This window comes from Trichoderma camerunense (genome assembly GCF_050948025.1).
Source record: "Trichoderma camerunense strain CBS 138272 chromosome Unknown V8C40scaffold_20, whole genome shotgun sequence".
Lineage (NCBI taxonomy): Eukaryota > Fungi > Ascomycota > Sordariomycetes > Hypocreales > Hypocreaceae > Trichoderma > Trichoderma camerunense.
The window spans coordinates 750055-772175 of NW_028145350.1; the positions used below are offsets into that span (position 1 = coordinate 750055).

Here is a 22121-nt window from a genome sequence, read left to right on the forward strand (position 1 = left end):
GCGGCAGTTCTGCTCTCTGCTGTCTTCTCGGCCTGGTATATATACTCGATCCAACGACACCGGCTGGGCTGCCGCTGTCGTCGTCGTCCTCCCCCCCAAGCACGCACGTCAATACGAAGACAAGGGCCAGTCACTAGTAAGCGATGAGACACGATTCCACAGGAACTGCTCCCTGTCCCTGCTGAGGCACCCAAAAAAAGGTCTCCCCTTTGCCGAGAGAAAAAAAAACGTCATCGGGTCTCCACCAAGTAGCCTCAAGCCCCGTCGCTCACCTCGATCCAGACACCACGAGAGTCAGTAATCGTCGTCGACAGAAAACGCCGTTCCGCACGCCTCTCCGGACTTTGTTTGCTCTGCGCCCCCGAGAGCAGTCGACTTTCTTTCCGCCGTCTTTACCGAGAGAATCTCACTAGGGACCTCCTCTTGGCCGTTCGGGACTGATCCTATCCACACAGGGGGTGTGAGCTTTCCGAGATCCAGTCCTCCTCCTGTACGTACTGTGCTGTTGTGGACTGCCCTGCCGCAGCTCAGCATTCTGCCACGCTCAGCTCTGTTCGACAAATCGAAATCCACTTGACCGATCCACTTGACGTTGTTCGCTCGATATATACAAGAGCCCTCCCTCTGCTGATTCTGGTACGTACGTAGCAAGCTGCTTGCTGCGGACGGACAGGTCATATCAGCCCAATATGACTTCCAGTAAGTCCCTTCGAGCCACTCTTCTACCCTCTCTTTCCTTCCGATCCCATTCGCAAAATGGCCCCGAATTGAAACCGAAATCCGAATCCGACTCGTCTGTTCGAAAAGCCCTTCGCGACAATGGCCAGCCCCCGGCCGACGGGCCGCAAAAGAGCTTGGAGCCCATCGTTGAGGGCAGCTCCGATCCGGAACCGCCTTCGACCAGACCACGGGCCAAATCGAAGGCCAAACCTTGGAGCACTCGAATCTCATCCTTGATTCCGTCGCTTACTATCCAAACCACAGACCCCCGTCCCATGTCTATTCAGAGGAAGCCCATCACCGGCATGGCGCCTCCATCACAACCACCGCCGCCACCACCACCACCAGCAGCGCCCCCTGTTGCTTCGCTCGATCCTCCGGCTGATTCGATCCATTATTCTCCTGCGGATTCTTTCGACGCTCCTCCTGCGCCTTTTGATCCTCCTCCTCCACCCCCCTCGGGGCCTCCACCTCCTCCTCCGCAGCCGCCATTGTACTCGGTGGCCGAGTCAACGAGCTCCTCTAGTTTGACCGGCGATAGTCCAACTCTTTTTGAATCAGACCACCAGCACTCGGATACATCGTCTTTTCCATACCCGCAGCGCAGTCCTCCGACACCTCCAAAGACTGAGGTCTATTATCCTGCCTCAGAAACACCGGCCGTTGCATCTCAGATTTCGCTTCTCGTAATGCCACAGTCTGACGTTATTAGCCCCTTGGATGAAGCCGACGTCACTCCGCAGATCATGGACCCCACGCCACCTTCGCCCTCTGTATATTCCGCGACAAACACAAATACCCCCGTTGTTGACCGCGATATACCGGTCCCAGCACTCCCTGTTATTGATTTCGACTCTGAAATTGACACTCAGCTCCGCGTCAACCCCGTCATTATGGATCCTACTCCACCATCGCCCAGGCCAGAGAGGTCGTCTTTTGGAGTTATTGACGAAAATGCTGGATTGAGCCGCAATTCCGTTGAGAACAGCGAGGACTCCTTTAGACAGGACTTGCCGCCAAATGGGAATGGAAATGTTGAAATCAATGTGAGCAGGCAACGGAGCATCTCCTTCTCGGAGCGGAAAGACTCTCTCCCTCCTATGCAAGGTCTGAGAACTCGACAGACGGCACCTCTGCCTGAACCCAGGGGACGAAGCGTCTCTGCACGAGTCAACTCGACACTCATAGATGGGTCAAGGCTTTCTACGTCCACAAACTTACGGCCAGTGTCTGGCATTAGCCAGAGCCCGACAAGGAGAAAGCTCCGGCGAAGTTGGATGCCTGGTAGATCCCGCTCCAACTCCATGGATGCCAACCATGGCCATAATCTGGCTGCTTGGGTTATCTCTGAAGATAACAAAACAGAATATAACCCAACTTTCCTGAAAACAGGAGAAAAGGTTCCTGAGCTCTGGAATGAGAACGGTGAAGTTCTTGTCTATTTGTACCCGAAATCTACCGGGCGCGGACCTTCCTTCAAAGTTCCAGAGTTTACTGTGAGCTCTTCCTTTGTTTTCAATGAACTCATTCGAACAGAGCTGGAGTCTCCCACAGCCGCCAGAGCTCGAGCCAGAAACTCCATAGGAAGAGACAGTCTTAGCACTGATGATGCTTCGCGAGTCTCTTCTCCAACGATTCCGATGGATAGCTACTCGGACTACTTGCACCTCTATCTGCCCCCGCCGCCATCAAACGCCTCATCAAGTTCGTTGACAGTGCCCGCCGCGGATAGCTCAAAAACAGAACTGGAGCGTTTGATTGCAATTCGAAACCTGTTCGCCTTCCTCACAGGTCAACCCCTTGTGGGAACTCCGGAACGGCCAAGGACCTTTCATGCCTTCCTCCAGATTTCGGATCTCCTGCAGGAGTTTGCTTTCTCAGGCGCCGATGGCTATACTTTCGGCAATGCCGTTGACCTGAGTTTCGGCTTCTACTCGGAGTCGCTAGGTTTTGGAGACTGTCGTCACAGCCGAGAGCAGACAATTGAGGCCCTTATTCTGGGTGAACGCATGCGGTCTGTTGAGCTCTATAACGAGGCATTTGCACATGCAGCAGGAAAATATTCAGCCATCATGGACCTCCGCCTGCCTTTGTTTCAACAAGTTTCCCCCATCACCCGCCAACGGCTCGAAAGAGCTCATTTGGATCTTGTGAACCGCCAACACAGCGTGAATGAACAACTTGAGCAATTTGAATTTCCGTCTCTCTTTGCAGGCATCGCAAATTCGTCATCTATACCTGAACTTAAGCAGGTTCGCTTTAAGATTTGGCGGAACTCGTTTAGTCGGATGAGGCAGTTTGTCTTGAATTACTACAAGACGGCATTTGGTAGCTGGCCTCCTAAAGCCAGCAGCAAGAAGAATCCGTTTGCAGAGAGCGGCCTGAACCGAATAGTGCTGAAAACTTTGTATTCGGACCATTGTGCCCTCTATGATTTGCTCGTGGATCGGAACAGCCTGACGTCAAGAGTTATTGATGAGGTGCCGACAGTCTCCAAAGAAGCCGACGAGATGATGACATCGGCTCTTCGCAACATTGAGTCTGAATTTGACCGTTCCAGGCCTCCAGTGCTACCTCCTATTCCTTTTGATCTCCCTCTGATTCCATCAATGGTGGCGATTCTTGAGACCTACAACACTCTTTCCCCTAAAGAGCAAGCAAAGTTCGACAAGAAAGTGAAAGAGCCTGAAATGCTTCTGGTGTTGAACAATGCCTACAACTACGACACTGCTAGTCTCCGACTTCCGTTCCTTGATGCCTTCAAGGACTTTGAGGCTCGGGAGTCCAAGGGAAAGACGGCTCAAGATCTCGCCGACCAGCGAATTGGCTATTTCCTCTTCCTCTATGTTGTTCTTCAGTCACTTCCCACATTGGTCGTGGATGCTCCCGACCTCAAGTATGCCGAAGGAGTAGAGTATTTCCTGTGCCAGCCGCCTATCGGCAACCCCCCTTGGGTTGAGGACAAGCAGGTCCGAAAAATGTGGTATGAGGTTGCCGGAGGAGGCGGCTATGTCGAACTATCTGCGGATGCCGTCATGTTTAGTGTGGAAGCGATATACCACAGAAGTCACTGTTGGCTGGCCGCAAAGATTTGGGAGGAAATGGGCAACTCGGCCACCCCGCCGCTGGAAGAGCCAGCATTGGAACCTCTCGAGCCCCCTCGCCCGATCTTCCAGGAGAGCGAAGGTGCTCTCGGCAACGGAACGGGCCCCCTCTCTGGCCAAAGCACCCCATCGCCGCCTCCTGGGTCGCCCCAGCTACGCCCTCGACCGCGAAATCTCTCGCCGGGCGGTCGCCGCACTAACAACGCATACCGCTCTAGCATCATCATGGGCTTGGAACCAGTGCCTCTGGAGCCGCCCAATGTCTTCGGTGCTCACCAGCGGAGCAGCTCTCTTGGCCCACGGCCTCCCAGCAGCCGCATTTCTAACCGGAGCTCGTCTGTTGGCAATCTTGTGGGTTTGAACACCCCTCGAGTTTCGAGACCGCCCTCTCCCGCTCGAGTTGCCGCAACAGCTGGAACCACTTTTGATGATATCTTGGGAGAATCACAGAAGAAAAAGCCTGCTACCAAGAAGAAGGGTAGATTCTTCTAGTTTCACGAGCTCCTCTCCTTTCTCCTCCTCATTCACTCCTTTCTCCTTTCTCCCTTCTTTGCTTTTCTTCTTTCTCTCCTTTCTTCTTCATTACATCCTTTTCTCTTCCATTCTCTTCCTTCCTCTTTTTAAAAAACGACTGAGGCATCTTCTGCAACAAATCTTGTTTGCTTTATTTTCTTTATTTTCTTTACTTTCATCACACACTTTTGCATATTAAAAAGTTTATTCATTTGTTGAGGCTGGGAATTTTGGCGCTGTTGGTGGTTTCTTTTTTCTTTTCTTTTTTAAACGGATCCACATACACATCTAGAGCTGGATTTTTCTTTTTCTTTTTTTTTTTTTTTTTTTAATTTGGCTCATCGCCCGTTGGCACGACGCCACGAAGAAAGTCGGGACAAGTTACCGAAATTAAAAGGGGTGGCTTAGAGGTCCTGACCAGAACGATTTTGTTAGAAGGGGAAACAGCGCAAGGCAAGGCAAGGCACGCGTACAAGCAAGCAAGCAAAGCAAGCATGCAGACATTAGCAAGCGAGCGACAAGCAGGCATGAATCATGACAAAGTTTTCTAGACATAATTGCATAGTAATTGTTTTAAATAAACTACTGCTGTCTATTACCGCATAATATAAATATCGGCTTTTTGTTGTGTACTACATTTACATCATACACATGGCGGTATATATATATATATATATATTGGTCTAGTATTTACTACTATGACTACCTTTTTCAAGTATCTGCTACCATAGCTACATTCTTCTAGTATCTGCTACCATAGCTACATTCTTCTAGTATGTACAACACGGGATACTGGATGGCAAAATAGGAGTGCTGAATAGGCATTCCTATTGTAGAGCAGATGTAGATATAACACACAATGGTTGATATCCTTGACGAGAAAGGTCTCCATTGTGACTCACATGGTTCAATCTGAGGAGCGTAAAAACTATTAAATCCTATTTGTTGTCGTGATATCGTGACTTTGTCTCTCGCTCCCCTTTCCTTTCCAATCGTCCTTCTCGTAGTGTAACCCAATTGCCCTCCTGCCATTAATCAAAAGAAGCTTCTTGTTCAAAGAAGAAGATAACAGTAACAAAAATAAATAAACCAATCACGCTGCTTCGATCCGTCGCCATCTTCCTCTCTCGGTGTGCCACCACTTCTCCTTCTCCTTCTTGTCAGCCACCTCGCCTTCTTTCTGGTTCCAGCGCCCTGTACATCCTTCTCTGCCGCCGGAGAGTGCCTCCCCGCCATCGCCCACGAGATCAATCACGTCGACGAGGCCGCCCTGCTCGTCTGTGGCTCCATCGTCAGGCAGCAGATGATATGATATCTTGCTGCCCAGAGTACCGACGAAACCGACGACCCCGATCGTCTGGTTGACCAGTCCGTCGTCGTCGGTGATGTTGAAGGTGAAGCGCGGGGTATCGTGTGCGGCCTCGAGGCGGGCCTGGGCTGCTAGACGAGCCTTTTGGAGGTCGGTCCCTGGCGATGCAGGCGAGTAGATGGTTGACGGGAGAGACATTGTCGTTGCGGACTTGTGGATGGGGGAGATTGGCGACGAGGGAGCGCTGAAGGATCCGGAGGCCGGGATGCCGCCGATGCCGTGCTGGCGGAAGAAGCGGTCGTTGGGGAGGCAGATTTGCTCGACGGGGCGGCAGAGGGCTTGGAAGCGGCCCTCGGGGTCGTTGGGCGTTCGGAGCGTGGTGAGGCAAGGGAAACCTCCAGCTTCGATGCTGCGGGCGAGGATGTCGTCTGCGGTGTTTGTGGTGGCGGGATGGCTGGTGATGTCCCAGTGGAGCTTGACGATGGTAGATGAGGCGAGATAGGGCATCATCCAGAGCGCAAAGGAGTCGGTCTCGGGCATCACTGGGGGGAAGGATTGTGCGAGAGAAAAGGATCTGAGCGCCGGGAGGTAGGAGAAGATACGGGCGAGGGCCGGGAGGGACGTGAGAGGCGTGTTTCGGAGCTCGAGATGCTGTAGATGAGACGTGTTGCTACGGGTGGCGAAAGCGGTAAGGCCGTTGGATGTGATGCCGACGATGCGGGATAGAATTAGGGACTTGAGTGGCGGTAGGGAGAGGAGGTTATTATCGTTGAAGGCGTTGGGAGGGAGATTGCAGAGATGGAGGTGTTGGAGCTTAGGGAGGAACGTCAGTGTTCTCGATAGGAGTCTATGAGGAGCCAGCGTGGCGCCCGGTTGGCAGAGTATCGACAGCTTGGTTAAAGAAGACCAGTTTCGATGGCTGCCCAGGAACGCGTCTCCTTGATATGGTTCCAGCATAGAAGGTCCGCTTTGCACCCGTTGTTTAGATGGAGAGTCCGTACGCTGCCCCTGTGGCGTGGGTGCAGGTTCTAAAATCCAAATCATGTCCTTCAGCGCTCTCCTTGTCGACAGCGCGTGGAATATCTTCTTGAACGAGTGGTCGTAGTTTGGCGTTGGGCCTGACAGCCTCTCCAGTTTCGGACAAGCCATGATCAACGTGGCTACTCGGTCTTCATATTGCTCCAGCCATTGCATGCCCTTCGAGACGGACCAATTCAACGGCGGTTCTGGATGTGGGACTTTTAACGAGCGTACCAACGCAGCGATGTCTGGGTTGGAGCGTAGGGTGCGTCGTAGCATGGCCATACGATTGCCTTGGTTTTGCTTAAACTTCTTCTTGTGCGCAGCTGAGTCTGAGCCTACTAATTGGATGTCTCCGTATCTGTATGTCGTCAACGGTTAGACGTGTGACAAGGTAGGGATAGAAGGAATCGCAATATGGGAGGGGGTCACTTACAAGGCCGCGCGGGCGTGCTTATACCATCTCTTGCTGCAAAGCGCGGCACTGCATAGATCTCGCATCATGCATGTCGCACAGCTGTCACTGTTCTTATCCAAGTGTAGGCCCCTCAATGCCTGGAGGACCAAGTCGAGGACCTCGCCAGGCAAGAGACTGAAGACCTCACCAGGCTGTCTGTCAGGCCTGAACGCCGTTCGAATTGGGGACGACAGGTAGACACTTTCGCGCACCCAGCTGCTCGTCTCCAACGTGTTCAAGTTCATCCTGTTCCCTGTTGACGCTGCCCGTCTCCTCGGACCCGCGATGCCTTCATGAGCAATGGCTGTGGGAGATGTCGGCGGCGTGTAGTTGCTGTTACCGCCGCTGCCGCCGACACCACCGCCGCCGCTACTGGGGTTTCCAGATGTGCCTGCTAGCTTCTTTGGTCGCTTCAATGTCGTGTGGAAGTTTTCCAGAGATCTATCCTGGAATCTTGATGATGCGTTTTGGGGACCTGGATACACTGGATGCTGCACCGACGATTGACTCGCCGCCCTTGTCGTTCGACCCATGCGTGACACGTGCTCATTGCTCTTTGCATCTGCGCTGCCGTCCGAAGCCTCATCAATAGAATAAAGATCCGCCGCGGTGAAGGCCGGTGGGAGAGGGAAGGCCTTAATGGTGGCCGTCGAAGTCATGATGCCGGGTCTCGCTGTAGTTTAGCACACAAAGATCTAGCACGCAGTTCATCATGCAAGAAAAAAAAAAATGCGTACAGAAGGGTAGCAGCAGCAACACGTGGAGAAAGTAATTAAAGAACCCCGTGATATTCAGCCTGAATGTTGGTTCTGGGGTTCTTTGCCTCTTTCAACCTCTGTCTGTTTCTCACTCTTCCTCTCTCTCTCACTCTGGGCTTGTCGAACTGCCAAATGTAAGGACGATCAGCTGAACGATCAGCGTCCCCTTCAAGGGTTTTGGAGGAGCAGCAGGCTAGTAGTAGCGAAGCCTGGGGCAAAAGGGGCGGAGAAGCACATCTTTTTGATTGATTCTCCCGGGGTGGTCACCCATGACGGATGCCCAGGCCGGGCTCTCTCTCACTTTTACCTGTTACCACGAAGAGGCAAGCTTCCTTTTTTTCTCTCTCTTTTTACTTTCGACTACCCTGACGGCCAAGAAGCCAGGCGTCCAGCTCCACGAATCACTGCCCTAAGTGCCCTTGCCATCCCTAGTTTAGAGACTTTTGATGCAGGTACATGTGCTCGCGCTGCAGACTGAGGGTCGACTGCCGAGCCAGGTACAGGCACCGATCCAGGGGTAAATTTGTGGGATTTAATCAAAAAGCCACCCCATCCCAATGCTGAGCTGCTTCTTGGCCCGCTATTCGTATTTATAATTTGCCCTTTTCACCCGAGACATGGGGTGGAGCGGCCGATAATTCGTGTTTGCCCGGATCGGGAAATGTCCAATACTGGCACTAGCGAGCAAATCCTTGACAGGGCAGCTTTTGGGATGATTCGGCCGGCCTTCGCTTCCAAGACAAGAAACCGATGGGACGCGAGATTCATTTGATGCCAATTCCAGCGGCCGTGTCGACGGTTGTGAGTACGAGACGAGTAAATCATCCCACCCGAATGTCTCGCGAATACTAGCTGTTCGTGTCTTCATTTGCAAATCCGGTGGAGCCCAATCACACAAAATCTCTCTCTCTCTCTCTCTTCACTCCCAGGCAGACCCTTCTCTGTTAGGCTCGGGGCTGAAGGTCTAGACTCGCCATTCTCAGCTGCCGCCGTGTTTGGATTCTGAATAGCTGGCCAACAGAGGCCCGTGCCCTGGATCAGCTTGAGAGCAATCCATCGATGCAGATTCAGCCGCATGGCGTCTATGTGCGGCTGTCACTGGTTCCCAGCCGGGAGGCGCACTAAACACGTGGGCTATGGCACACGGCGCTGTTCTTCGAGATTCTTATTCGACGCGAGGCGCATTCCAATGCAGTGGTTTGTCTTAGTCTGGACAGTGTGCCATGGCTGACATGTGTAACAAGCAGGACCATGTTCTAGCTGCATGGCGGAATCGCGTTCAGCTTGGAGTAAGGCGTTTTTAGATGAAGGCTCATGTCTCACTGTCGTCTGCTGTCTCCTAGCCCACACAAGGATTCATTCGCTGACCAGAGCGCCCGTCATCCTTGCATAGTGAAGCAGGAATGCGAGGGTTGAAACAACGATTTAAGCATACTTGCACTCCCTTCTGCAAAGGTATCTCCCGATGAAAGGGTGAGAGAAACAAAGAATAATAAGAAGAAGAAGCAACAAAGAAAAAAAAAAAGGAGCACATAGTTGAAATCCAAGCGGAGAGAACTCGCGTAGTGGAACGTATTTGCCCACGAGTGAATCACCTGGAGTGTAAATTTCTGCAATCGCCGTACCACCGACGGTTGCCAGGAATCCATTATGATAGCATAGCTATTTTTATAAATCCTAACCTAAGTTCATGCCGACATATTCAGAACATAGTCATCGGCTGGTATCACAACCCTACCTGTAAATGGTCCAAGTCATTGCTGTACAAAAGCTTTCTTTCTTCTAGTCAGCTGCAAAACGAACTCGCCTAGCTGGCTGAGATATCACTTCCTGCTTGGATATCGCCTCGATTTCGTCTGTCTTCATTCCTTCACTTCCGGGACCGACTTCATAGGGCCTTTTCTTTTGATGCACCGGTAATCTTTTGTCCGGTAATTCCTTGTCCGGTAATCTCTTGTCCGGTGTGCGGTTCTCATCTAAAATAATATCCTCATCTGGGTGGCTTGTGACTCCGAAACCTCTGCTGAATACAGCTTGTGCAGTATGTAATGTAGCCATTTGTGAAGTGTAGCTGTCACCGATTGAGCCCATTGGGTTAACCTTGGTATTCTTGATCCAATTGAAGATCGGCCGTACATCCAGAATGGATTTGACGTGGCGATGTTCTGCCTGCGTCATTTGTCCCTTGCGCTCGAGGATAACTTCATCCAAGCTATTCTTCAGCACAAGCGTTTCAACCCAGACTGGTTTCTTCTGACTGATTCGTCGGGCACGACCTATTGCCTGTGCTTCGACCTGTGGATTCAACACGGGATTGATGAAGTAGATTCGAGATGCCTCTCGCATGTCGAGGCCGAACGCTGCTTGGGAGATATCCATAAGGAGGATTCTACGTCTGATTAGGCGGCAAGTCCTGCAAATTGGGCCTTGATAGTCACTCACCTGAATTTATCATTGTGATTGAAGGTATTGACATATTGTGCTCTCCTTTCCGCCTTTAAAGACTTGGCGTAGATCAAGTGTTGAATTTGAAGCTGCCGGAAGTTAGTACGGTTCCAATCTCGAGTCGCTGATCAAGTACGAACCACGTCAAGCATGCTAGCTAGATACCATGCTACGTTATCATTTTCATAGAAAACAATTATCTTCTCCTCCTCTTGGTATTTGACTAAATTGTCAATCAAGTAAGAGAGCTTTGCAGATACCGTCGCCGTAATTTTTGTCTGTTCAAGAGGTCCAACAAAACTTTCGGCGGCGAGGGTCCTCGGTTCAATACCATTGACACCGTGAGAGCGTGCCTTCTTTGGACTATCATCGCCCAGTTTCGTATTACCGGCGAGTGTCTCGGAGGATTTCTCTTTTGACTTGGAATCTTTCTCGGGTGCTGCCGCGTCTAGTAGTTTGATTCGTTCGAGTGTACCTTCTGAAATGAGTTCGCCATTCAAAAGGGAGTTTAGCTTCTCTTCGCTTCCAGCCGCATTGTAAATTAGTTTCTGAAGGGATAGCAGCATGCTTGTGGAGGTACATATGCCGTTCTCCGCAGATGCACCATCAAGGGACCAGGATTCACCAGCATTGCCAGGAAAGCCTGTAACCGACACGGCCATTTCGTGGAATTGGTTCGTTAGATTTCTCAGCTTATTTGTCATTGCCAAGTTGCCGAATTGGATGGCCTCCTGGAGTAATGATTCATCTTCGGGACTGATAGGAACCTTTCGCTCCGCTAAGAATTTCTCAGCTGTTTCCACAGACTTGGCGATGACATCAGCAGTAAAGAAAGATCCTCCAAAAAAGCTCGCTTGTTTTAAATTCTGTACAATTTGTAGCAGAGCCTTCCTTTGCTTTTGATGGAAAAAATAATCCATGTCTTCGCGCTGCGACTGGACAGAGTTGAATACTATCATCATAGAAAACAAATTGAGCGACAGCTGGTCTTGATACGAACCGTCAAGGACAATAATTTTTTCGTTCACAGACGGAAGAAGGGCGCCAATCTCCGATATACGATGGCGGATAATGAGAGAGTTGAGAGTAGATTCCAAACAATTCCATCGACCCTGACTTTTGGAGCTATGCTTTGGGAGCATTAGATAGGTGGTCCAGTCAGCCAATGTATCGCCACTTTCAATCACGGTGTTTGCCCAAGGCCGAGCTTTTAAATACAGAGCGGCGATAGATCCAATTCTCTCGAGGTCGCTTTTTTCATCGGTCGAAGATTTTTTGGTTTGATTCGTTTTATTATCCGGGGTGGCATTATCCGGGGTCGGAGACTGAGTACTCGGAGTATGGGGGTGTGTTGCACCAGCTTGGGGCTTTTCTACCCCGTACAAGCCGTGAGAGGGAGTTCCTGTGACAATCCAGCGAGATGAGAAATGCATTGAATCCAAACCAATCAAAAGATTGCTTCGGTTGCTCATTTTTGAGTTGCCCAGTTTGTGTCCTTCATCTACGATGCATCGTTTGAAATGGATGGAGGAGAAGACGGAGCCTTCGACACCAGCAAATTGTTTGTGAACCATCTCAAATCTTGTTTGAGAAAAGAGGAGGACGTCATACGTCAAAATGTCCTCAAGCGATGGAGTTTCATCATTCTTTCCAAGAACCAATACTTTGAGCCCTTCGGTGTGTTTGTTGATCTCCTGTTTCCATTGTGCGATTAAGTTGTTAGGAACGATAACGACAGACGCCGAACTCAGATAGATCTTCTTGGGCGGCACAATGCATGGACTTCTGTTGCTTCGTCCACCGCGACGAGGCTCTGGGGCGGGGAGAAAATAATAACCGCGGTTTCTCGAAAGGGCGTCGTTACAGTGGCTAAATTCATATCCATGCTGTTCTTTCCACGTTTCGAAATGAGATTTCCAGGGAACGGCATGGCGTGTGGCGCAAGAAGCTGCCATATCGGCGAGAGATGCGAGTCTTCGTCTGACGGGCGGATCGCCAGCCTTGTAAAAGTCAGGCGGACTTGTCGGTAAATGCTTCGTCGCAAGCATCAGCGCAAGGCAGATGGCTGTCTTGCCTGCCCCCATCTGTTCTGCCAAAATCCCCCCAGAAACTCCGTCGTAATATCGTGGCTCCAGAAGGACGACGCCGGTTACGGGATCCATATACCAATGAGAGCCGTTTGTGTCTCTGAGATGCAGCAGTCGAGGGTCAAGAATCTGACCGGGCTGTGTCTCCTTCTGTAGCATCAAAGCCGCGGATCTTCTTTGGTGGGAATACAACTCGGTTTTGAGTCCTGGTACCTGGCTTTCCATAAGATTGTACATTGCATCTTGTGTGTACGGCTCATCGACAGCATTCAAGTCTGGGCAAGGCGAGGGAATGGTATTGAATAGTTCCAGGAGCGAGACATCCTTATCATTGTCGATGGAGCTGGGATCTTCAAGCACTGGGCGACCTGAGTGATCCGGTTCTTTGATAGCTTTCCAAGCGCATGGTGAATAATCGAGAGAGCGGAGTACAAACAACCTCGCCTTTTGCAAACTTGAATCAGAGCGATCAACCGACCGGCGCAGAACATCATCTGGAAGCAAGTATACTCTGACGATTCCTAGCTGTTCGCCAAGGGTACTGACGCAAAATTCGAGCTTGCACCAGCGAGCCTGAAACAACCTGCCCAATGGTGAAAGCTGCGAGGATTTGAGGAGCGACTCTTGCAGATTGGCATTGATATACGGCGTGTCGAATGGGATGGCATGCCCAGCGTTGTTCAAAGTGTCATGATGCCGCATGAAGCTTCTCCATGTTCGGTTTTCTTTGGATAGCCAATCTTCTTCACTGATATGGCAATCCTGTTGTGAAATTCCAACACATCCGGCAGGAATATAAGGAACTCGTTGAGAATGCATGGTGATGTCAGTATTAATCGTCATATCAAGTAGAAACCGAAGCCATATGACGGTCCTAAGAGTCTAACGTTGTAAAATCCTCCCCTGAAGTCTCAATCATCACATTTCGAAAGGGTCGTCTGGTGCTGAGTGAAAATGTTGGGAATTAAACGGGAAGGAAAGGAGGAGGTTCGGGGTTAAGGTTAATAATCCTTCCTCAGGTGCTGCCTACTGACAGTGCTAATATACGATTGCACTGTTAGAAAAGTGCACGCCTGCGTGAGGATGCACAGTGCGCGATATCTAGTAGTCAATCACTCTTCACAGCCTTCAGATCCGGCTCACTAATGCCAAATGAGATTAGAGTATGAATTCCGATTAATATATCATAAATTCTGAATGCGATTTTTATAAATCGCTCGTCTATTTCCAACGTTCTAGTAAACCCACATGCCATTGCTGAAATAGCCGTTCAGAGGTGGGCAATAAGCTGTTACTTTCCTGGAGCATTTGACGAGCTGCGCTGATAGCAGCCGCTGGGAAGCTGATTTCTTGCACGCCCGAAGTCATAGAATCAACAAGCTTATTTCCTTCCTCTATATCAATATCTTGATAGAGAACCTTTATCGCTGTCCGCCTTCCTTCGCGCATCGTGGAGGAATACACGACATTGGCATTAAGCACCCAGAGGTGGAGAGACTGGGATAATTCGGATTGCGACCCTTCTGGCGTAGCATCAAGCGTATGTGACGCCACGACGGATTTGGATGAGCCCGAGCGTGATATGGTCGCTATTAGAGTGGCTGCAAGGCACTCTGAGCTGCTTGGGGCTTGGCTGGGTGAGCCAGTTTCGCAAGTTACTTGCCACTTGAACAGGGTAATAGATGCTGCCAGGGCATTATATATTCCTACTTCTGCACGGCAAGTCTTGCAGGAGATACGTAAAGGCCTCACTGGATCGGTACCATCAATAGCTTCTTTGCTGGCGTCGAAGGAGGCGTCCGAATCAAGGCGAGAAAACTGCTGCTAGTAAGCTGAACCGTCCTACGTCCCGGGAAGCCAATGTAGCACAATCACGTCTACGAAGTTTATAGATTTATCTCCATTAATCTCCCGAATCCCACATCTCTGGAAACTGGATGAAAAGTAAGAGACTGCTTTAACAACTCGGACGCTTAACCCGTTCTCGCTAGAGAAGGGTACGGACGTCAGAATTGCCCAGAATCATCTGGGAAAAGCAATGCGTTCTTCTTGGGGAATTGTATCGGTGGCCAGGTCACTGAGAGGTGTTTATACACTCGACTAGGCCACCTTCTATTTCCCCACCTCTTAAAAGCAGAGAGCTTTGGGGAGAGCTGGTAAAAACTTACTGACAGTCCATCACAGTCCGACTCGGAGAACATGAAGGAAGTGAGGTCCACAAACCCGACTTCAGGCTGGGCGGTAATTGCACTATTAGCTCCGTAGCCGCGCTTGGACAAATTCTCGCCATCGTGATGCTCATGGTCATGAGGCTTATGGCAGTGCCAGAACTCCATCATTTCTGCCCAGTTCTCGCTGGGTAAATCTTTCCATGACTTTATACGGCCTCGTTGGACAATATTGTAATTGCAGTGTCGGCAGCAAATAGAGGAGCCGACTTCTAGATCTGTAGAGCTCCAAGGCACTGACTGATTCTCGGCAGAGAACCTTGTCAGCTGCGTCTCAGTGGCCGGTACTGGTAGCCTCCAGGCCAGGTCCTGCGAGGAATTCTCTGGAATGGGGATCGTAGATCGTACTAGGACAGTTGCTGGAAGGTCTAGTGATCTTACTTCGCCCTGGTGCTGAATCTGAATGCGACGGCCGTCATCGAGAATCTCGGCCTTGGTCGTCGCATCCGATGGCGACAACAGCGTGGCTCTAACTGACACTTGTCTGATATTCGAGAGCAGTTCGGCATATATGGAGCTAACAGCGGTATTTGATTGCGCCATGGCTAGCACAGCATCTTCCTGCGAGCTGGAGTTCTTGCTTGAATTGTAGGTTGATAGAACGACTGGCTGTGGTTCAAGGTTGAGGCTTGACGCTGCTGAAGCTGAGGCTAAGCATTTTCACGCCTGTGGCTTGACAGACGCGACGCGTGACTTGTTGCGTCACTGACCAACGGCTCAGCAGCTGCAGAAGTACAAGCTCCACCATGATGCCATCCCCACAAATCTTAGCTGCGCGGAACGATTCCACGGGATCCATGTACTTTGTTGTATTCTTCGCCCCAACACAACAATTGATGAGTTCATCACTTTGCGAAATAGCTCGGTGAATTGATTCTTCTCCCTCTTCACTAAGCACGACCGAACAATGTCAGGTATTCTCTCGTATATTCCGGGTGCGAGCCTGCTCGTGGGCCGACCCAAGAAGGCCATTGATTTGCCATCCGTGGAAATCCATCACATTGAAACACATGCGGATAGGCGGGCTCGATGTCTTAAGCACTTACTGAAGGCGAATCATGCGAACTACGCCATACTTTGGAACGATCTCCGGTTTGACAATCACAATGTCCACATCCTCAGCTCAGCGTATCTTCTTGGAGCAAATGAAAAGCAGCTGCATGACATTTACAACGATGAGATCAAAGACCTGGTTCCTTGGGAGCCGTCGCCTTCCGAGCTGATTGATGAGGACTGGAGGGACTTTCTGGGAGATAAGGAGTATCAAAGGGCCTTTGTGGATTATTATGAAGATAAGCTTGCCATGGAGTTTGCCTACGATTGGAAACAGGAATTGCAACATTTTCTGTTTAGTGGCGAAGAGCCGTTGTTCCATGGCTTGATAGGCGGCCGTAGGAATTCCTTTAAGCATTTTACTCGTTTTACTATCCATATGCTAATACTTGATAGTTGGCCATCCACTCATTCACCTGGGCTATGCATATGAGGTGGATAGCAGAGAGGTCGCCATGGAGGCGCTTGCTCTCACCTCCGTCCAGTACAACTTTTTCCACAAGTATCTCGACAATGGCTCATATACGAAGCCATCCCCGCTGAAGTCGCGGGCCCCATTGGATCTCCTGGTCCAGATGTCCAAGGATAGTAGATTTGACAAAGTACCGGAAGATCTTCCGCTTAATGACTTGGAAGCACTTCTCGACAAGAATGAGTCGCTCCTCCTGGAGTACTGGAACGGATGGGATCTTGACGAGGACCCCAAGAAACAATTTGAACTGTCCCAAGAGGCAGCTGTCGCGTTGCTCGTGGCTACTGTCCAGCCAGGAACCCACGCATATGACTTCTACTTCGTTCACTTGCTAACCACTAGCCACGCTGTCCGGATTCTTCTCCCGTTTCTGCCACCCAAACACCACATTACGCTGGTTCGAGAATGGTGGTTATTCGTGTTGGCTGTTTTCATCATCAAGGGCCGGCCATTGCCAGATCCTGATAGTGTTGAGAGTGATTTGAAAGGAAAAAATTGGAAATATGTGGAAGACAAAGCATTGAACTCGCCATGGTCGAAGGATGCACACTTTGTCAAAGGTATGACTACGATCCCTGATGCTAGAGAGAGCTGCAGTTGAATACTAACATGATGCTTACAGCGATACGAGCTATAAGAGAGGCTGCTCGGACATGGGGTGATGTTCACGAGCGCTATCTTCGAGCTGCAGTGACTTTTGTGGACAACTTCTACGGTTGGGTTCATTAATATGGGCTTGGGACGATGGCTGGTTGGGTGATTGGATATGATCTAAATTGGAAAAATGAGGCACGGCGTAATAAGCGAGCCGTGATATAATGCAAATGGGCTAAGGCATGAAATTTGAATAATGGGAAAACATTGACTCTCTTCTTTTTTCATATCCACATACAATCCGTGCTCTGGTGATGAGTAGCGTTGATGCCTACCTTATGTCGAGCTCCTTCAGCTTGAGCTATCACGGTAGCGACTGCCTAATGCCAAACAGTGCTAATTTATCAGCGCTAATCTATTGCACTGTACGTGGACAACTTGTTTAGCTAGGCATCCCAAGATTGTTTCTCTTCCCTTCAGATATCAGGCCCATGCTGCACTCTTAATACCTTATCAGCCCCTCCTATCGCTGCCGCTGGGTTGATTCCTAACTCGTATCCCTCCTCACACTCCTAACTTGCATGGAAACTTCACAGCCCGAATGACTCAGTCGCGTTAATGGCACCGCCTGCGAAGCGTCGCCGGCGGAATACCGTTGAGGCGTCCGAGGATGAAGACGAGCAACCAAAGGCCAATACCTTGACTAATTTCCTTCTATCTTCACCAAACTCACCGGCAAAGCTACGAGCGCCGACTTCGTCTCCGAGCCCAGTGAAGAAAAAGACGGCCAATGGCCAATCTTCTAGCAACGGCAGCCCTCTTCGGCCGTCGCGATCGCTAAAGAATGGCACGAGTTTCAGCAGCCCTAAGAAGACCAGGGCTGCAAGCAAGGTTGACGACAAGGGAAAGACGGCAGATTTGAAGACGCTTTTCTCCAAACAGGCACAAAAAGTTGCAAGACCAGGCCTGGGAACCGACCGAACGACGGAACCGATAGACGATCTGATTACCGATCCTATTTCCGACGACGACGAAATATCAGAGCTCAAAGCTAGTTCTTCCAGTGTGGTTGGGCAGCATGTGAGGAAAAGATTGAAAGGCGCCAGCGGCGCTGCCCATTCTGTGCCCAGTAGCTCACTGAGCATGAGCCAAAGATTCCTAAAGCCCAGTCGACCTGCGTCTACGGATACATTGAACGACGATTTACGGCCTTGGTCGGAACGATTCGGCCCGCGGAATCTAGATGAGCTTGCTGTACACAAGAAAAAGGTGTCCGACGTTAGGAAGTGGATTGAAGATGTCATGGGAGGACGAATGAGACAGCGGTTGCTGATATTGAAGGGCGCTGCCGGCACTGGGAAGACCACGACAGTTCGTCTCTTGGCAAACGACATGGGATCTGAGATTTTGGAGTGGAAGAATCCTGCCGGAAACTCCACAACTGGGTTTGTGTCGGCATCTGCGCAGTTTGAGGACTTCCTCGGACGAGGAGGCAAGTTTGGGGCTTTAGACTTGGAAGAACCCGAGCCATCGTCCACACCAGCGAGCTCAACCAATGCCTCCCAACCCCCCAATAACAACGGGAAGAAGATGATTCTTATTGAAGAATTTCCAAACACATTTTCTCGGAGCTCGACTGCGCTTTCTTCCTTTCGGCGCACCATCCTCCAGTATCTGGCAACACAAACGCCGTCCCTACATGCCTTTGGACAGCAGAGACGAGTGGAGCCAATTACGCCTGTTATTATTATCATTTCAGAGACTTTGTTGACGACAACATCAGCATCAGCGGATAGCTTGACTGCTCATCGCCTGCTCGGACCTGAGATTCTGCGCCACCCCGGGGTTGGCCTGATCGAGTTCAACGCGATAGCTCCTTCGTTGCTAGCAAAGGCCCTGGAACTTGTTGTACAGAAAGAGTCACGAAAGTCGGGGCGCAGACGAACTCCAGGACCACTCGTTCTTAAGCGGCTCGGTGAAATTGGAGACATCCGTAGCGCTATATCATCGCTCGAGTTTCTCTGCTTAAAAGGAGACCAAGATGCTGACTGGGGATCTAAAGTGACGTTTACAAAACAGAAGAAAGGAGCAAAAGATGGCATCGCCCTCACGCGTGATGAGGAAGAGAGTCTGGAACAAATATCCCAGCGAGAAGCTAGTTTAGGCATCTTCCATGCTGTCGGCAAGGTGGTCTATAATAAGCGGGACGATATGCCATCCAACGACCCTGCAGAAAAGCTGCCGAGCTATCTTTCGCAGTATTCACGTCCAAAGGCATCACTGGTATCTGTCGACTCACTGATTGATGAGACGGGCACCGATACACATACATTCATCTCGGCTCTTCACGAGAACTACGTGCTATCCTGCGAAGGCACAGATCCGATGGATCTTTCGACTCCCATGGATTACGTCAACGAATGTATCGAGTATCTTTCATTGGCCGACTTGCTCAGCCCGTCCCGAGATGTCTTTTTCGGTGGACGTGGCGGGTTCAGTGGAAACTTTGGAGATTCAGCAAGCCATGTTCTTCGCCAAGACGAGATAACGTTTCAGGTTGCGGTTCGCGGCATGCTATTCTCCCTACCTAATCCCGTCAAGAGAAAGACGTGGACTATGCAAAAGGGCAGTGATGCGTTCAAGATGTTTTATCCCACCAGTCTCAAGCTTTGGCGAACAAAGGAGGAGATTGAAGGCCTTATCGATATTTGGTCTGGGAAAGTCTTAAGGGGCGAGGCTAATCTTCCGTCGAGAAATATCATGGACGGAGCGAGCATATTTCGCCGTAATCAGACCTCCGGAACATCGAACCAGAAGCAAGCGGGCACAACAGCCATGTCCAAAGACGCCAACCAAGAGGAAGAAGAGCGTGACAGCCCTCCGATACCTACGCTGGGCAGCACGGCTCGTCGTGAATTACTTCTTGACCGGCTTCCGTACATGGCTCAGATTGCTCGCGGGCGCAAGACGGGAGGACGACAGCGAGACCTCGAAAAGATTGTTTCGTTCTCGGGTGTGAACGTAGCACCGGACGATGAGTCGGATGCTGATGAAGAGGTCGCTATGGGGGAGACGTGGGCGACAGACAAGCCATCCGAAGAGGCTACTCCGCGGAAGAAGAAGATGGGCATAAAAACAGGCACAGTTACAGGCCTGCTGAAGCAGAAACTGGTTCTGAGTGATGATGATATTGAGGATTAAAGATGAAACGGCGGGAAGGCGTTTTGATGATTGCTGGGATGAACAATGGAAACAATACATATGAGTGGACGGACAATGGATCATGGGATTTGCGTTCTTTTTTAAATCTGCTTGTCAAATCGGAGCATATGTGTACAATAAGCGACGTGCATATGGAAGATGTGGGTTGATGAGCTGCCGAGTAGATGAGGCGTATAATAAAGGGCAACCTGTGAAGGAAGCATCTCAAGATTATATACAAAGGGCGTCACGTCAGAGACTGAAATGTTAGCTATGCAGCTAGCACAATTATAACAAAACATCTTGCTCTTTTACACAGTGTAGTCTAAATGCTTGCCTGCGAGAAAAGACTTAAGAAAAAAATAAAAATAAAAAGAAGAGGCAGCAAAACCCAAAAAAGGAAAGGAGAGATTTACAACTCCTCGCAGATGTTTTATCGTTGTATCGTATCATTGCCACATTAAAATCATCCCAAACGCCATTGAATGTCTCCTCCGTGAACGCCGGTGCCATTTTTGCATCGCTCCCATCGATATCTCTCTTGGATGGATCCTAAGCCACAAGATTCGCTGCGACAAAGGACTATATAAATATTTGGAAGGTTAGACAAAAAGAGCGTAAACACGGGGGAATGGGGGGAGACGTTACGGGAAACTCCTTTTGCAGGGAATTGATGACGTTTTCCACCTCTTCGGCCAGACTCTCGACGTTGGCGTCCCACCTGCGCATCTCCTTGTTTGCGACAACCTCGGCACGGCCGCTGCCCTTCTCGCCAGAGGCCTCGCCGCCCTCGAACCGGACTATGCCTTCGAGCTGGTCCATGCGGCCGACCAGCCGGCCTTGCTCAATCATGCGTGCGGTGGTCTCCTCTGCCTTGTCGGCGTCCAGGCCAAGAAGTGCTCCTAAGGCACCGAACTGGATGTTGTTGTATAGCCTCGACACGCCGAGCAAGTTGTGCTCCACGACGGCCTTTGCAAGAACGGTCGATCCGTCAGCGGTGGTGGCCAGCTGATGCGGCTGCAGGCCCTCTGCAAACTTGTCCACCTCGGCGGGCGACAGCAGGCGGTCCAGGAACATCTTCTCCAGGATGCCAAACTCGGCGAGCTGCGCCGACCTCTCGTCCTTGTACAGTCTGCCCAGGATGCGGCTCCTCATGGGTCCGGCGGGGGCCAGGATGGCGCATTTGACTGCCATGCTCAGCGTGTGAAGGCGCTCCTCCTCGGCGACGGTGGGGAAGAAGCTGATCTCGTGGTACCGCTGGGCGGCGAAGAGGAAGTCCCGCTTCGCGTCCTGGATTCGGGCCTGAGAGAGGCGGAAGTGCAGGTTGAGGTCCGGGTCCGAGACGGTGTGCATGATGTTCTTGAGCTTGTTGATGTACATGTCGGCGGCGGTGTCATCGCCAACCTCGAGGTAGTTCCGAACGATGCGAACCCACACGCGCGCCTTGTCCGCGTCTGAGACTTTCCTCTGGGAGCTATCCAGCGGAATCTCAGCGAGGGCCTTTGCAGCATCGAGGAAGTCTTCGTTGTTCTCGTGGGCCGTGGCTACGAGCTCGTAGATGGTAGCAGCTGCATCGAAGAAGGATGACGGCTGGGCAGCCAGTCTGTTCAGCGTGCGGTTGCCAACCTCGATCCACAGGCTCTCCTTTTCGATGCTCTTGAGGGTGGCGATGAAGGTAGTCAGGAAGGATCGCGAGGCCACCAGGCCGAGGCTCTGGCCGAAGAAGGAGTCCAAGATGGCATCGAGATCGGCTGCGGTGGTTGGCGAGGCGAGAGTCTGGATGTCGGCCAGAATGGTTTCGTAGATGGCGCCTTTTTCGCCAGACTCTGCTTCTGCGGCAGAAAGGGCAGCGGCGAGCTTTGGATTGGGTGCCATGACGGGATGGAGATGTTGGTTGAAGATGTGTGAAGATGGGAGTTGAAAGAGAGTCGATGCGTGTGTTGCCTAAAGATGAATTGGAGCTGGTTTTGGCGGGGCAGCGCCGAGCTATAGCGGGGTAGCTCCCGGAAGACCGCTAAAACACCAAAATAGAAGATGCAGCAGTTGATTGCATTACACCGCAGTGCCAAGCGGAGGTCAGAAAAAGCGACGACGCAAAACGAATACATGGATACATTCAATAATATAAACACTCACTTAGCTTATCAAGTAGTGTTTTTA

General features: G+C 50.8%; 7 protein-coding genes across 7 annotated transcripts; 3 read left to right on the forward strand and 4 right to left on the reverse strand.

Annotated features, from left to right (window-relative positions):
- The first annotated feature begins 221 nt into the window (after positions 1 to 221).
- On the forward strand, positions 222 to 4900 carry V8C40DRAFT_255650 (uncharacterized protein). Its single transcript, XM_083218096.1, has one exon. The coding sequence runs from the start codon at positions 690 to 692 to the stop codon at positions 4314 to 4316; it is 3627 nt and encodes a 1208-aa protein (XP_083069064.1). The 5' UTR covers positions 222 to 689; the 3' UTR covers positions 4317 to 4900.
- A 139-nt stretch (positions 4901 to 5039) lies between these two features.
- V8C40DRAFT_255652 (uncharacterized protein) lies at positions 5040 to 8182 on the reverse strand. The gene is made up of 2 exons (XM_083218097.1): positions 7103 to 8182; positions 5040 to 7027 (listed from the first exon to the last, which is right to left on the reverse strand). The coding sequence occupies exons 1-2, from the start codon at positions 7780 to 7782 to the stop codon at positions 5431 to 5433; spliced, it is 2277 nt and encodes a 758-aa protein (XP_083069065.1). The 5' UTR covers positions 7783 to 8182; the 3' UTR covers positions 5040 to 5430.
- Positions 8183 to 9663: 1481 nt separating this feature from the next.
- Positions 9664 to 13232, reverse strand: V8C40DRAFT_269954 (P-loop containing nucleoside triphosphate hydrolase protein; the record flags this gene model as incomplete). The annotated part of the gene is made up of 3 exons (XM_083220139.1): positions 9664 to 10270; positions 10324 to 10415; positions 10467 to 13232. The coding sequence occupies 3 exons, from the start codon at positions 13230 to 13232 to the stop codon at positions 9664 to 9666; spliced, it is 3465 nt and encodes a 1154-aa protein (XP_083069066.1).
- A 334-nt stretch (positions 13233 to 13566) lies between these two features.
- On the reverse strand, positions 13567 to 15263 carry V8C40DRAFT_255658 (HECT-like ubiquitin-conjugating enzyme-binding-domain-containing protein). Its single transcript, XM_083218098.1, has 2 exons — positions 14582 to 15263; positions 13567 to 14231 (listed from the first exon to the last, which is right to left on the reverse strand). The coding sequence occupies exons 1-2, from the start codon at positions 15182 to 15184 to the stop codon at positions 13635 to 13637; spliced, it is 1200 nt and encodes a 399-aa protein (XP_083069067.1). The 5' UTR covers positions 15185 to 15263; the 3' UTR covers positions 13567 to 13634.
- Positions 15264 to 15447: 184 nt separating this feature from the next.
- Positions 15448 to 17157, forward strand: V8C40DRAFT_255661 (questin oxidase family protein). Its single transcript, XM_083218099.1, has 3 exons — positions 15448 to 16032; positions 16091 to 16726; positions 16789 to 17157. The coding sequence occupies exons 1-3, from the start codon at positions 15549 to 15551 to the stop codon at positions 16893 to 16895; spliced, it is 1227 nt and encodes a 408-aa protein (XP_083069068.1). The 5' UTR covers positions 15448 to 15548; the 3' UTR covers positions 16896 to 17157.
- Positions 17158 to 17246: 89 nt separating this feature from the next.
- Positions 17247 to 20279, forward strand: V8C40DRAFT_255664 (Rad17 cell cycle checkpoint protein-domain-containing protein). The gene has a single exon (XM_083218100.1). It carries the CDS (start codon positions 17379 to 17381, stop codon positions 19959 to 19961), a length of 2583 nt encoding a protein of 860 aa, XP_083069069.1. The 5' UTR covers positions 17247 to 17378; the 3' UTR covers positions 19962 to 20279.
- Positions 20201 to 21899, reverse strand: V8C40DRAFT_255665 (uncharacterized protein). Its single transcript, XM_083218101.1, has 2 exons — positions 20610 to 21899; positions 20201 to 20543 (listed from the first exon to the last, which is right to left on the reverse strand). The coding sequence occupies exons 1-2, from the start codon at positions 21834 to 21836 to the stop codon at positions 20514 to 20516; spliced, it is 1257 nt and encodes a 418-aa protein (XP_083069070.1). The 5' UTR covers positions 21837 to 21899; the 3' UTR covers positions 20201 to 20513.
- Between the last annotated feature and the right edge of the window lie 222 nt (positions 21900 to 22121).

Bases quoted from the DNA above. Each gene is read 5' to 3' on its own strand.
- V8C40DRAFT_255661 (XM_083218099.1), top strand. From the start codon at position 15,549: ATGTCAGGTATTCTCTCGTATATTCCGGGTGCGAGCCTGCTCGTGGGC. The intron at 16,033-16,090 runs GTAGGAATTCCT...AATACTTGATAG, and splicing joins CCATGGCTTGATAGGCGGCC to TTGGCCATCCACTCATTCAC. The intron at 16,727-16,788 runs GTATGACTACGA...TGATGCTTACAG, and splicing joins GGATGCACACTTTGTCAAAG to CGATACGAGCTATAAGAGAG.
- V8C40DRAFT_255658 (XM_083218098.1), bottom strand. From the start codon at position 15,184: ATGGCGCAATCAAATACCGCTGTTAGCTCCATATATGCCGAACTGCTC. The intron at 14,232-14,581 runs GTAAGTTTTTAC...TACTAGCAGCAG, and splicing joins CGGACTGTGATGGACTGTCA to TTTTCTCGCCTTGATTCGGA.
- V8C40DRAFT_255665 (XM_083218101.1), bottom strand. From the start codon at position 21,836: ATGGCACCCAATCCAAAGCTCGCCGCTGCCCTTTCTGCCGCAGAAGCA. The intron at 20,544-20,609 runs GTAACGTCTCCC...ATATTTATATAG, and splicing joins CCCTGCAAAAGGAGTTTCCC to TCCTTTGTCGCAGCGAATCT.
- V8C40DRAFT_255650 (XM_083218096.1), top strand. From the start codon at position 690: ATGACTTCCAGTAAGTCCCTTCGAGCCACTCTTCTACCCTCTCTTTCC.
- V8C40DRAFT_255664 (XM_083218100.1), top strand. From the start codon at position 17,379: ATGGCACCGCCTGCGAAGCGTCGCCGGCGGAATACCGTTGAGGCGTCC.
- V8C40DRAFT_255652 (XM_083218097.1), bottom strand. From the start codon at position 7,782: ATGACTTCGACGGCCACCATTAAGGCCTTCCCTCTCCCACCGGCCTTC. The intron at 7,028-7,102 runs GTAAGTGACCCC...GACGACATACAG, and splicing joins AAGCACGCCCGCGCGGCCTT to ATACGGAGACATCCAATTAG.